The 14483-nt window shown below is 34.7% G+C and overlaps 1 protein-coding gene across 1 annotated transcript in view; it reads right to left on the bottom strand.

Moving 5' to 3' along the window:
* The window catches only part of LOC114332608 (cadherin-99C), a 431877-nt gene that overhangs the window by 100965 nt on the left and 316429 nt on the right, over positions 1–14483 (bottom strand). The window contains exons 16-18 of the mRNA XM_050657985.1: positions 5325–5534; positions 1658–1789; positions 1488–1604 (exon numbers count right to left, since the gene is read on the bottom strand). Coding sequence (XP_050513942.1) covers positions 1488–1604; positions 1658–1789; positions 5325–5534 — 459 coding nt within the window. The remainder of the gene's footprint in view (positions 1–1487; positions 1605–1657; positions 1790–5324; positions 5535–14483) is intronic.

The raw sequence follows: 14483 nt of genomic DNA on the forward strand, positions 1-14483 counted from the left end.
TTCGTATTACTCCGTAGAGTAACCAGGTGCATTTTTCAGTTGGAACTTTGCCGGCTGCAGACGGGGGATGTGAATTGCAAGGTGTAGAATTCCTTCCCTTTCGTCTTCACTGCAGCATCCATATGACTTGCAAATTATAGAAGTCTTGGAGGTGTTACCATGAAAATGTACCAATAAGTTTTCAATTTAAAAATCTTTTAGTGATTTTTAATATTTTTCAATATTATTAATTTACTATTAGGATTGAAAACTTGCTTCGTCTTTCAATTGCTAGATGGCGCTTGCCACCTATTATCATCACTTTGGTTGCGATGTGTGGGAAAACCTCTCGATGCAATTTAGTTGGAGTATGGAGAACAGTGCCTACGTTCCTTCTGATGAAGCTCCAATAAGAGCAGAAAATCGCGGTTAAAGGAACTGGACTGCACTCCGTATTCTAATTAAAAAGTAAGATTGGTTTGCCTTCGCATTGCAACCGAATAAAAATGGTACACATTTTTATTTTATTTTTCGTATTACTCCGTAGAGTAACCAGGTGCATTTTTCAGTTGGAACTTTGCCGGCTGCAGACGGGGGATGTGAATTGCAAGGTGTAGAATTCCTTCCCTTTCGTCTTCACTGCAGCATCCATATGACTTGCAAATTATAGAAGTCTTGGAGGTGTTACCATGAAAATGTACCAATAAGTTTTCAATTTAAAAATCTTTTAGTGATTTTTAATATTTTTCAATATTATTAATTTACTATTAGGATTGAAAACTTGCTTCGTCATATTTTTATATATTTTATAAAAAGAATGAATTTCTGTTATATTTAGTTATTCAGTTTTTTCCAAATTACATTATAAAAAGTTGTTTGTGTTAATTAAAAATATATGTTTTTTTTCTTTAAACTTATAGATATTACTTAACATTAGTTTGAGAATCGGCAAAAAATCGTTGCTTCAACCTATATTTGTAATATTTATGTAGATATTAAGTCGTCATTTTGTTTACTTATTAACTAATTGTATGTTATATACAAATATACACGAAGATGACATTCACTGAACCAAAAAAGTACGTAAATATAATGAAAAAAATATTTATTCAAAAACGGGGAGCATTAATTTTCGTCCAATGATCAGTATCGTTGGTCCAATGTAAGTAGATACATTAACTAATGCCCAAAAACATTAATTTTTATGAATTAGTACGTTCATTCAATGTACTTTCGAGTTAAGAATTAATGTACCGATACATTGATTCAATGTACCGATACATTGATTCTTAACTAGAAAGTACATTGAATGAACGTACTAATTCATAAAAATTACTGTTTTTGAGCATTAGTTAATGTATCTACTTACATTGCACCAATAATACTGATTTTTGGACGAAAATTAATGCTCCCCGTTTTTGAATCAATGTTTTTTTCATTATATTTACGTACTTTTTTGGTTCAGTGTAATTTTGATGCTTAGTGTATTAAAAATGGATTTTAATTACCTGATATTCCGTGTCGATTTCCTTTTTCAAATCATTGGTTACTTTTAATACTCCTGTATCAGAGTCAATTTGGAAGTACTTCGGCGCTTTTCCTCTTCCTACTATTTCGTATCTAACCTAAAATCAGCGCATGTGTTATACATATTTAAAAAAATATATATCAGGCTTACCTTATTCCCAGGAGCTGTTCCGTCAGAATCAGTAGCTACAAGAGTAGTAACAACGGTGCCAATTGGGACGTCGTCTTCTAACGTTATGGGGTGTGGGATTATTGTGAATACGGGAGGAATATCGTTTCGATCCTTAAAAAATATAATTTATATTACCGTCTTGGTTTTGATTTGAAATAAGAATTATTATTACAAAATAACATGAAAACCTTATATATTTAAGTAGTAATAAAACCTTTCTGACACACAACACATAATTAGCATCTTTCCATTTCATCCATCATGCCCTAACTCCACCTAACCAAACAACCTTCTACCAATACGCATAGGTCAGCGTGGTAGAGAAAACGGCTAAGAATCCCCGTAAAATGAGAAACAGAAAATGCAAGATCTCAAGTCTCCGGCAGTCCTTTGAAACCAGGCTATGGTAGTAGTCTCGGAGTTATATGGACAGATGGTGCTAAGAATCTGTGGAGTCGGTCAGACTACCATCCCAAACAACAATGGGAAAAATATGGTTCATGGCAACATATATCACTAGAACATTGATGCAGGACGAAAAACTTGTGGAACTTGACAACGAACTGAAGCATATAATATATGAGATATATGTAGTTTTATCAAAATAACGTCGATAGGGAGAAGAACGAATGGTACACCCATTACATTGTAGAGGAGAGTTTTCTAATTGTGGTGGCGTCAAATTTTTGGTAAATTAATAAAAACCACACAATCAGCAGGAATGCACATATTATGTGTTGACATATGATTGCCACAATATTAATCGGTTTCATAGCGTCTCGTCGCTATCCGTACTCTACTCAGGGCCGTAACTACCATTGGAGCAACCGGGGCAGTGCCCCTGGGCCCCCGACCAAGAGGGGCCCCGTTTGATTGGCCGTGCATAGATTTTAACGAGGAAAATAAAAATATGTGTTTTAAAAGCCGATCCCAACGAAATATTTTCTAATGACACAATTTTAAAAAGGCCTTTTAAATATACCGCAACATAGTTTTAATTTTTCCCTGGGTAAATTAGTCTTTTCTACTAAAATGCAATTGGAACATAACACGGCCCCTGAGGCCTGAGTTAAGCTGGGGCCCCCGAGACCTTGACATAAAAATTTAAATTATTAGTTAGGAAATTAGCTTTTTCGGCGTAATAAAACTTAAAATGCCATTGGAATAGGGGGCCCGGGCTAAGCTGGGGCCTCCGAGACCTTTCGTAAACATATAAATTGTGACTGAGGAAATTAATTATTTTGGCGAAATAAAAACTAAAATGCAACTGGAATAGAGGCACCAGGTCCCAGCTACTTTGTCTTAACCAATCTACCCCAGACCACATCTTGGTACGTGAAAGTAACCACATATTGAAAAGAAAGGTATAAATAAGATAGAATGAGCACATTAGGATCTGTCCCACCAGTACACTGACCAGCTTCACTAAGTGTGTTTGGCTCATACTGCAGTAGCTTAAGGCACCTTAAGGTGCATTTAAATTAAAGCGTACACGAACGAAGGAACGAATTCGTAGGTGTTCGCTTGGTTATTCGTTCGGTACAAAGTAAGACCATTTACATTGTGGCGAACGAACGCAATAGGAAGACTAAGATGGGCAGGACATCTAGCAAGATCACAGCATAACAACCCTCCTAGAAGAATCCTTATGTCACAAGCTGTGGGAAGTAGAAATAGGGGTAGGCCAAAACTTAGATGGCAGGAGGTGTAGATGAGGATGAGAGAAAAATAGGCGTAGCAAACTGGCAACGGTTAGCAATGGATAGGACTGATTGGCGTAATAGACTTGGGAAGGTCGAGGCTCTTTCATAGGGCTGTAGCACCATTGATGATGATGAACGAACGCATTCGTTGATAATCCGTCCACAATGTCAGATACATGAAGATGTAATCATTAGCGCTGCTAATTTTATAGTTATTGCAGGACATGCTGAAAAAAGAAAGAAGAGAGTGTGGTGTTCACACAGGAGGGAAAATGCGCTTTCAAGAGATTAAATATAAAACATTTTTTCGGACCCCCCTTCCTGGTAGGAATTCCCCAGACTTCCCGGTAGGGGGCCTCAGATCACATTTGCCCCGGGGCCCCCAAGATCGTACTTACGGCCCTGCCTACTCCATCTTCTATCTAAGCACAGCTCATCTTCCAAGTTTCTTTCGCTTATTACGTTCTTTATGTGAGTTAGTCAGCTTTTTTGGGTCTTCCATGTTTCCTCCTCTTGACTAGTTTCCAAAAATATTAGTATTTTAAAATGGAAGATAAGTATTCGTCTGCTTCTTTTGTCAATTTTTGCTTACATATGATTTCGGTGTTCAGTTATCAGGCAGATGTCATCTGTAAATTCGAGATTTTCTAACTGTTTGAATAGCCTGATGCCTGTTCGATCGTCGATTACTTTTCTCATTACCCAATCTATCATAATAAGGAATAGGGTAGGGGATAGTACACAACCCTGTTTGATTCCACTTTCTATGGATATTTCTTCTGTTACTCCACCTTAATGTTCTAGTTTAGCTTTGTATCCTTCGTAGAAGAGTTTAATAGAGTTTATGATTTTTAGTGGTATCCCATATAATCTAAGGATTTTCCACATCTGTGCCCTATTTACACGGTCAAAGGCTTTTTCGAAGTCGATAAAACTCACATCTATATCTTTATTCCATTCATTTGTTTGTTCCAAGATAATTCTAAGGGTGCAAATGTGATCAATAGTGGAATGGTTGTAACAGAAGCCTGCTTGGTTGTTTCTCAGTTTTTTTATATAGTTTCGGCTTCAATCTTTCCAATATGATTTTGGTCAGCACTTTGGATATGGCACTTAGTAGTGTTATTGCACGACAATTGTTGCATTTGCTCAGGTCTCCTTTTTTGGGTATTTTTATAATCAATCCCTCTTTCCACTCCTTTGGCAATTCTTCGTCCGTCCATATTTTATTCAAAAGTGTATGTAGCATCTCTACTGACTGCTCGGTGTCTGCTTTTATTATGTCAATGGGTATATTGTCGATTCCTGCGGATTTGCCATTTTTTAGAAGTTTTAGGGTTTTTTCAATTTCTTGACTTGTAATTTCTCCAATATTCACTTCTAGCTCTGGTGATTCTACTTCATCTTCTATAATTTGAGTTATTTCATGCTTAGCATATATCTCTTCGAAGTATTTCTTCCATCTTTGTATTATTTCTTTCTCATTTTTTATTCTATTTCCTTGTTTATCCTTTACTTTTCGTATATTTCGTTGTACTTTTCCTGTTAAGTTTCGTATGACTGTATATTGTGTTCGTAAGTCGTTTTCTTTCGCTGCTTCTTCTGATATATTTAGCATCTCATTTATATAGTTTCTTTTATCTTTTCTGGCTTGTTTTTTTACTTCTGCGTTTTTTGCCTTGTATTTTCTTTTAAGTGCCCTCTTCCGATCCTTTCTTTTGTAGAATTTCTTCTTTGATTTTTTTTTTCTTTCTTCTATCAGTAGTAGAGTATCATTAGTAATCCATTTTTTATATTGTCTTCTTTTTAACCCGACTGTTTTTTCCTGGCACTAAATAGCACAAAACAGAGAAGAGTGGAGAGCTCATGGGGAGCCTGGGGAGGCCTTTGTCCAGGAGTGGATGCAAACAGGCTGAAGAAGAAGAAACAAAAGCGGAACTTACCTCAACATTGACGATAACTTTTGTAGTACTTCCATTTTTATTGGACATGTTTTCTAATGTACCAATAATAAGTACATGCTGGTTTTCTTTTTCGTAATCAAGCCCTCTCGTTGTGTAGATAGCTCCGGTATTTTCTTCTATTCGGAAAAGATCTGTAGGTCCTTGATGAATAACGTAGGTAATCTTCTTGATAGTGTCTGGATCGATTGCCTGAAAATATAAAAGGTATATGAGAAAAGTAAAATGAAGGTATGTAGAATAATAAAAAAGTTAACATAAAAATTCAAATAGACATATGTTTATAATCCAAGAGTGGATTTTGTATCCAAAGAGAACGGCAGTTCTCACCAGTGGCGCACAACACCCCTACATGCGACACTATATATACACGAAATTTTCGATTTTCTAAACCTGAATGAATTAAAAATTGGGCCAAATCCCATCTTAAAGTTTAGGAAAAGACTCGTCCATCCATATGTTACTTCTCCATTTTGGTCCAAGGGTGTGGATTTTACGGCCCTTCCCATTTAAAGCCTGTTTTTCGTTCTCGTCCCCAAAACTCCCAAAAATTTAAGCCCGACCTTTGCGGCTTCTGATAGCACAGATCATTACCTTTCCAACGCATGTTTAATTTTGAAAATCGGTTATATCATTCAAAAGTTATCGAGCTCAGAAATATGACTCAATTTTTATTTAAAAAATGGAAAATGTTTGTGGATATGTATGTATGTATGTATTGTTATATTTCTATTTGATATAAAAATTAAAAATTAATAATGATAAACAAAATTCAATTTAATATAAAATATTTTCAATTTTCTCAACCACGGGCATATAAATTTAAAACAACCTGTATACAACAAATTGTTATATGTAATTTTAAGAAGTGATTAGAATAAGCGTACGAAACTCGGAACAATGTGCTTAGATAAACAAAGTGAATGACGCGTACCATTATCGTTCTTCTCGGAAGGTCGATCATTAGCCTATGCTAAATAAAACTCAGTGAAATAGATGATAGTTCATTATCGTTTTTCGCGGAAGGTTTCGATCATTAGCCTATGCTAAATAAGACTCATTTGAAAGAGAGAATAGGTCATTAAAATTTGTAAATAGTTAGAAAGTATTTTAGAATGGGAATTAAATATTTTCTTTTGAAATCCATTAAGCATATTTAGAAAGATTAAAAATTGGTTTTGAGGAATATTACGAATGAGAGTTGGTGGTGGAAGATTGATTTGTGAATCTGGAAGGGATATTTAGAAAGTAGGGGAATGGATGACAAAGTGAGAGCAGAATGTTTTGAGCTGTCGAGAAGTGAAGTCGAGTAGTAGACGGTAGTGTTCGAGGAGTGAGATAGCCGGTGTAGTTCCGTGAGTGTGGAGTATCTATCGTGGAACGAGAAGTAGGCCAGGTCGAGAGTAAAAGAACCTCCTTGAGCCCAGAGTGTCCCGGTAGCTGATAGCAGTTTCGAAAAAGGTAGAACACAGCATCACGACAAAAGCAGGAACGAGAGCTATTCGAGCTAGTTTTTCAAAGGAGAACATCACTGGAAGCCAGGACGAGGTTTGATCGCAGCCAAGGATAGCAGGAAAGGGTTTTGTGTGAGGACATTTTCAGTTCACCAGGAAAAGGTCAGTCTCATTTGTTTGGACATGAATGTAGGGGTTTTTCGTATTAAATTCCACATAAAAAATTGAATAACATAATCAATAATATCAGAAAAGCTTCATCAAACTTAAATAGAGTTGTTCCTAATAACTCCTAATAGTTAAATGTTAATAAAAACTTTCAATTGAAAACCAAAAGGAAATAAGATTCCCATTTGTAAATGTTATGTTTAAGAATAATAAGAAATAGCAAATATCAAGCATTGATTGCCTTTTAAATAAAATAAAAAATATTTTGATTATAATTGTAACCCATATGTGTATTTTTTTTACTCTTTTCGTTTCTATCCCGATTAGGAACCATTAAGAAATATTTAGAATCCACGAAAGTAAGTAATTAATTTATAATTCGCCCTGAGATTGAAAACATATTGATATGTGATCTGGTTAATTAATTAGATTAGTATTAATACATTGATTAAATTAAGTGACATATAAGAATATTATCTCATATCAATAATCAAGATCACATCAACTTTCGTCCAACGTGGAAAGCATTGTAAAGTATTTCTAGTGGCAAATTTGAAGGATAGAAAGAGTAAAGCCGGTATTGGAAAATTTATATGCCTGTGGTAAAAAGTGAGATACTTACATTTGATAACATAAAATTTTAGATCTCTTTAGGTACAAATTTTACATAACTGATTTAATAATTTATTTTTACGATATTTACATTTGATATATTTATTGACAATTTATAATATTTGGGTGAGAAAAAGTCGTCTTGGTAACACTAGTAAAATTTCATATTTGGCGGGGATAGTACTTCTTGAAAACAAATGTCTGTGACAAGAAGCCAAAGCAAAGACAACAAAAAACAAAAAGAACATTCAGACCAAGAAGATATTTTAGACACGACAATCATGGCATCAGAACAGCAAGAATTATCAGGAATAGATAAACTATTACAACTGATGCAACTCCAGTCACAAAAAATGGATGAAGCAAAAAGGACAATGGATAAAGTGGAGAAAAAAATGGATGACAATCAACAGGAAACAAAACAAGCGATAGAAGAGAACAATAAGAAAATAGAGGAACGCATAGAAAAGTATGAAATGAAAATTAAAGATCACATGCAAAAACAAGAAATGAGAATGAAGGACCACATGAAAGAACAAGAAATGAAAATTCAAAATAAAATAAAGGAGTTAATGAATTGCCAGAAAAAAGAAATAGAAAATTTGAAAAACAAGTTTGAAAACGCTATTAAAGCAGACAGAGAAGAAGTGGAAAGAAAGATTGCGGAAATCAATATTCAACAAAATGTCGGAGAAAGAAGAGAAATGGTTATACATAGCATAGATGACGTGAAGATAAGGTTTGGCGGGGATGTAAGAAGATTACACCCAGTGCCGTTCATAAATAGCCTGAAAAAGAAAATACAGCACATCGGAAATTTCGAAACAGCAAAAGAAACTATCAGAAACCATCTCAAAAATGAAGCAAGCCTATGGTTCGATTGCAAAGAAGAAGAATTTGACAGTTGGCAACAATTTGAACAAAAATTTTTGAATTATTTCTGGGGAAAAGTCCAACAATTGGAAATTAACAAGGAATTGCAAAATGGGAAATACAATGATAGGATGGGTATATCAGAAAGGACATATGCATTACAAATTTACTATAACGCAAAACATTTACAATATAATTACTCATCGGAACAATTAGTCGAACTGATTGCAAGACATTTCGAAGAAACGCTGGAAGACCATATCACATTGCAAAACTACAAAGACATAGATAGTTTATGCCAATTCCTACAAATAAGAGAATTACGTGTAAGAGAAACAAAATCAAGAAGGTCGCGAGAAGATTACAGGCCCCGAGAAACACAGGATTACAGAGATAGAAATCAAAATAGGAGGGACTATACAAGACGAGATTTTAATCCCAGAAGGGAAAACGAAAATAGAGACAACGGAAGAGGAAATTATGAACAAAGAAATAGGCAATGGAATGAGGACAGAAATCGAGAATACCAGAATAGAAACACCACACGCTCAAATCAAGAAAACAGAAATAATGGTAGACAAAATGAACAGGGATATCGAGAAAACCGAAACAGATTCGACAGACCAAGAGAAAATAGAAGAGAGGTAAATAATACCCAGACAGAAGAATATGCCGGAGAGAGACATTATGACGAAAATATAAACAACGATGAGCAACCGGCGTCTTTTCACGACGGCGCTCACTAAAAACAAAAAATCAAACAGGAATCTTTTGTAACCCCAAGGAGTTTATTAAATTGGCAGAAAACAACGAAAAGAAAAATGGAGTTAATTTAAAATTTGTGGATGGATTTATCAACGAGAAACCAATTAAAATTATGATAGACACTGGATCTGAAATAACATTGGTCAACAGAAAACTAATAGAAGAAGTTAACTTAACAAATTTAATTTACAAAATACCTAGGGTAAATTTAGTGGGCGCAAACAAACGGACATTGGCAACTATAAATGAAGGCATACGAGTAATGGTACGACTGGGTAAGAAGATGTATGCACTACAATGTGTAATAATGCCAAACATGTCACATGACATGATAGTAGGAGTTGACGAATTGGCAGAAAAACGTGTAGTGATAGATTTTAAAAATAATACGATGAATCTAACAGAAGAAAAAGAAGAAGAACAGGACAAGGAACAGGAGAAACAAAATACGGACGAATCAGGTAAAGAACAAACAGTGGAAATGAATTTGGCAACGAAGCAAGGACAAAGAAGAAAAGGGAGAAAAAGTCAGAAAAAGACAAAAGAAAATGAAACCTGTGGCTCCTCAAAAGAAGAGTTGAGCCCAGAAGAAGAAAATTTGAGAGTATCAGAAACAAAGGAAACCTGGGATTCCTCAAAAGAAGAGACGAGCTCAGGAGAAGAAGAAATAAAGCAAAAAAATGAAAGCAAAAAAGATATGATCGAAACAGTGGCATTTGAAGAGGAGGCATATGAAAACGAGGATGCAGAATACACGATAAAAGTATGTGAAAAATCTGAGGAAAAAGACAGAAAATTGATATGGGAAAAAGGGAAAGACAACATAATATCCGACACTCTAACACAGGATGAGGACACTGAAAATAAGGAAACAATTACTCTACAGGTGGGACTAATTAAAGTAGATAGTAAGTTAGGATATAAGACGTAGATTAAAGTAAGGAAATATACAGGGAGTTGGTTTTGCCTCGAGAAAATTTATTTAAAAATGCAGATAAATTTTATCGAATACAAGGCGGGGATTTGTTATATTTCTATTTGATATAAAAATTAAAAATTAATAATGATAAACAAAATTCAATTTAATATAAAATATTTTCAATTTTCTCAACCACGGGCATATAAATTTAAAACAACCTGTATACAACAAATTGTTATATGTAATTTTAAGAAGTGATTAGAATAAGCGTACGAAACTCGGAACAATGTGCTTAGATAAACAAAGTGAATGACGCGTACCATTATCGTTCTTCTCGGAAGGTCGATCATTAGCCTATGCTAAATAAAACTCAGTGAAATAGATGATAGTTCATTATCGTTTTTCGCGGAAGGTTTCGATCATTAGCCTATGCTAAATAAGACTCATTTGAAAGAGAGAATAGGTCATTAAAATTTGTAAATAGTTAGAAAGTATTTTAGAATGGGAATTAAATATTTTCTTTGAAATCCATTAAGCATATTTAGAAAGATTAAAAATTGGTTTTGAGGAATATTACGAATGAGAGTTGGTGGTGGAAGATTGATTTGTGAATCTGGAAGGGATATTTAGAAAGTAGGGGAATGGATGACAAAGTGAGAGCAGAATGTTTTGAGCTGTCGAGAAGTGAAGTCGAGTAGTAGACGGTAGTGTTCGAGGAGTGAGATAGCCGGTGTAGTTCCGTGAGTGTGGAGTATCTATCGTGGAACGAGAAGTAGGCCAGGTCGAGAGTAAAAGAACCTCCTTGAGCCCAGAGTGTCCCGGTAGCTGATAGCAGTTTCGAAAAAGGTAGAACACAGCATCACGACAAAAGCAGGAACGAGAGCTATTCGAGCTAGTTTTTCAAAGGAGAACATCACTGGAAGCCAGGACGAGGTTTGATCGCAGCCAAGGATAGCAGGAAAGGGTTTTGTGTGAGGACATTTTCAGTTCACCAGGAAAAGGTCAGTCTCATTTGTTTGGACATGAATGTAGGGGTTTTTCGTATTAAATTCCACATAAAAAATTGAATAACATAATCAATAATATCAGAAAAGCTTCATCAAACTTAAATAGAGTTGTTCCTAATAACTCCTAATAGTTAAATGTTAATAAAAACTTTCAATTGAAAACCAAAAGGAAATAAGATTCCCATTTGTAAATGTTATGTTTAAGAATAATAAGAAATAGCAAATATCAAGCATTGATTGCCTTTTAAATAAAATAAAAAATATTTTGATTATAATTGTAACCCATAAGTGTATTTTTTTTACTCTTTTCTTTTCTATCCCGATTAGGAACCATTAAGAAATATTTAGAAGCCACGGAAGTAAGTAATTAATTTATAATTCGCCCTGAGATTGAAAACATATTGATATGTGATCTGGTTAATTAATTGGATTAGTATTAATACATTGATTAAATTAAGTAACATATAAGAATATTATCTCATATCAATAATCAAGATCACATCAGTATGTGTGTGGAAAAGTTAAACCGATCTGAATTTGTTTTTCTGTGTTTCAAGAGGGTGTGAGGGCCGATTCAGAACCGGTCTAATTTTTGACTTCTGACTACCTGTAAGTCAGCTAGAGGGCTAGGTAGATACAAAATAGCATATTTTTTGGGCGTATATATCTAAGGTTCAACGAAAGGATCAAATCAATAGGGATGAGTTAAGCTTTCAAATAGCGCCTAAGCGATCAAGCTGAGACATACACACTGCTCACCATAGCCAAAAAACTGAAAAATTAAACTTTGAAAATTTTGGTTTTTCGACAATTACTCAAAATTTCAACCTACGAAACTGAGCGTTTATAGAAGGACTCAGGACGCGTCTAATGGTGTATACCTTATATCTGGGAAAATTCGAATTTTTAAGTTATAGGCGTTATAAGTATGATCAAATCTATTTCTTATGGGAAAAACAGTTTTTCAAGCTCAATAATTCCTATAATACGTTCAGTTATCATACTCGATCTTGGACGCATCAGATACTACTTGTCAATACGTTTCAAATTCATGTTTAGTGATCAACATCAGGTAAGCCGTTCAGAAGTTATAGAGATCCAAAAGTATAATTAGTCCAGGAACTGAAATTTTTCACTTCGCAATTTTTACAGAATGGATAGATTTGCTTGAAAATTTGACAATAGGTAGTGGATAGTCCAAGGATCAAAATCTATATGATGCCGAAAGACGCTTTTACCATGGGGTGGTTGCCACCTCATCTCGAGGGTGGAATTTTTTTTTTATATTTTGACCGCAAATGCTGGTAAAAATATTAATTATAAGCAAAAAATGTTCATTATAAATTTTTTTGATAAAATTAATAGTTTTCGACTTATTAGTTATCGAAGCTGTTAGTTTTATATCTAAAAGATTACCAGATAACGGCAGTTCTCGCCAGTGGCGCAGAAATGCACCCCCCTACACACGACACTATTATATACACGAAATTTTCAATTTTCTTAAATCTGACTGAATTGAAAATTGTGCAAACTCCCATCTTCAAGTTCAGAAAAAGACTCACCCATTCATATGTCATTCATATGAATGGGTGCCATTCACATATTCATATGTCAACCATCCATTTTGGTCCAAGGGTGTCGATTTTACGGCCCTTCCTATTTAGGGTCTGTTTTTCGTTCTGGTCCCCAAAACTCCCAAAAACTTCGAAATTTTAAGTCCGACCTTTGCGGCTTCTAACAGTACTGATCATTACCTTTCCAACGCATGTCTAATTTTGAACATTACCAGAGAACGGCAGTTCTCGCCAGTGGCGCACACCCACACCCCCTATCCGCGATATTATATATACACAAAATTTTCGATTTTCTAAATCTGACTGAATTGAAAATTGGGCCAACTCCCATCTTAAAGTTCAGAAAAAGACTTACCCATTTATATGTCAACCATCGATTTTGGTCCAAGGGTGTAGATTTTAAGGCCCTTCCTATTTAGGGTCTGTTTTTCGTTCTCGTCCCCAAAACCCCCAAAAAGTTTAAAAATTTAAGTCCAACCTTTATGGCTTCTAATAGAACTGATCATTACCTTTCCAACGCATGTCTAATTTAGAAAATCGGTTATACCATTCAAAAGTTGTAGAGCTTAGACATGTGACTCAATTTGTATTTAAAAAAGGGAAAATGTTTGTGGATATGTATGTATGTGTGTTTGAAAGTTAAACCGATTTGATATTTTTTCTCTGTGTTTAAAGAGGGGGTCAGGGCCGATTTAGAACCGGTGTAGTTTGTGACTTTTGACCACCCATAAGCCAGCTATAGGACTTGGTAGGTACAAAACGGCATATTTTTTGGGGGTATATATATTCGGATCAAGAAGAGGTAGGAGAACCGCAAATACATCAAATCAATAGTGTTGACTTGAGCTTTCAAATGGTGTTTGAGCCGTCAGGATCAGACATACACAAGGCTCAGTATATCCGAAAAACTGAAAAACTAAACTTTGGGTTTTTCGACAATTACTCAACATTTCAACCTACGAATTGCGCCAATAACTTAGCGTTTGTAGAAGGACTCAAGACGAATCTAACGGTGTATACCTCATATCCGGGAAAATTCGAATTTTTAGGTTATAGGCTTCATAAATATGATAAAATCTATTTCCTGTGGGAAAAACGCTTTCTCAAGCTCAATAGTTCCTGTAATAGCTTCAGTTATCATACTTGACCTTAGATCCATCAGATACTACTGGTCAATAAGTTTCAAACTCATGTTTACTGATCAGAATCGGTTTAGAAATTTAGCCGTTTAGAAGTTATTAAGATACAAAAGTATAATCCAATTAACGATTATTCCCCAAATGGTTTATGTAGTTGTAGTGGTTACGACGCTAAATTTGATCTGGCAACGGGCAATCCGACTTCATTTACCGGCCATCTCAATATATTTTTTTTCAATCTATTTCGAATAGAAAAAAATCTAGTGTACATTCGATGGACACTAGATAATTTGGGAGATAATGCAACAAAGGTGACCATTTATAAAGCTTGACGTGTAATAGAGGAACACTGCATTCAACTTCATACATTTAATTTATAAATAACTTTGAAAAACTCCTGATACAAGAATAAAAAACCGCTAAACGCCGTAAAAATGAGTGGCGCATAAAATATTCTATCTACAAAAGATCTGATATGAATGTTACGTGGCGCGAAAATGGATTTTCATTTGATGCAAAACCAAATTCTAGTTTTATTTTAAAATATTTTTCCATAATATTTGCTAAATTTGAAGCAAACGCGCCACAAAAGAGTTTCAAAATTCAAACTGTATCAAAGTTACTCTTTTG

This window comes from Diabrotica virgifera, chromosome 8 (assembly GCF_917563875.1).
Source record: "Diabrotica virgifera virgifera chromosome 8, PGI_DIABVI_V3a".
Classification (NCBI taxonomy): Eukaryota; Metazoa; Arthropoda; class Insecta; order Coleoptera; family Chrysomelidae; genus Diabrotica; species Diabrotica virgifera.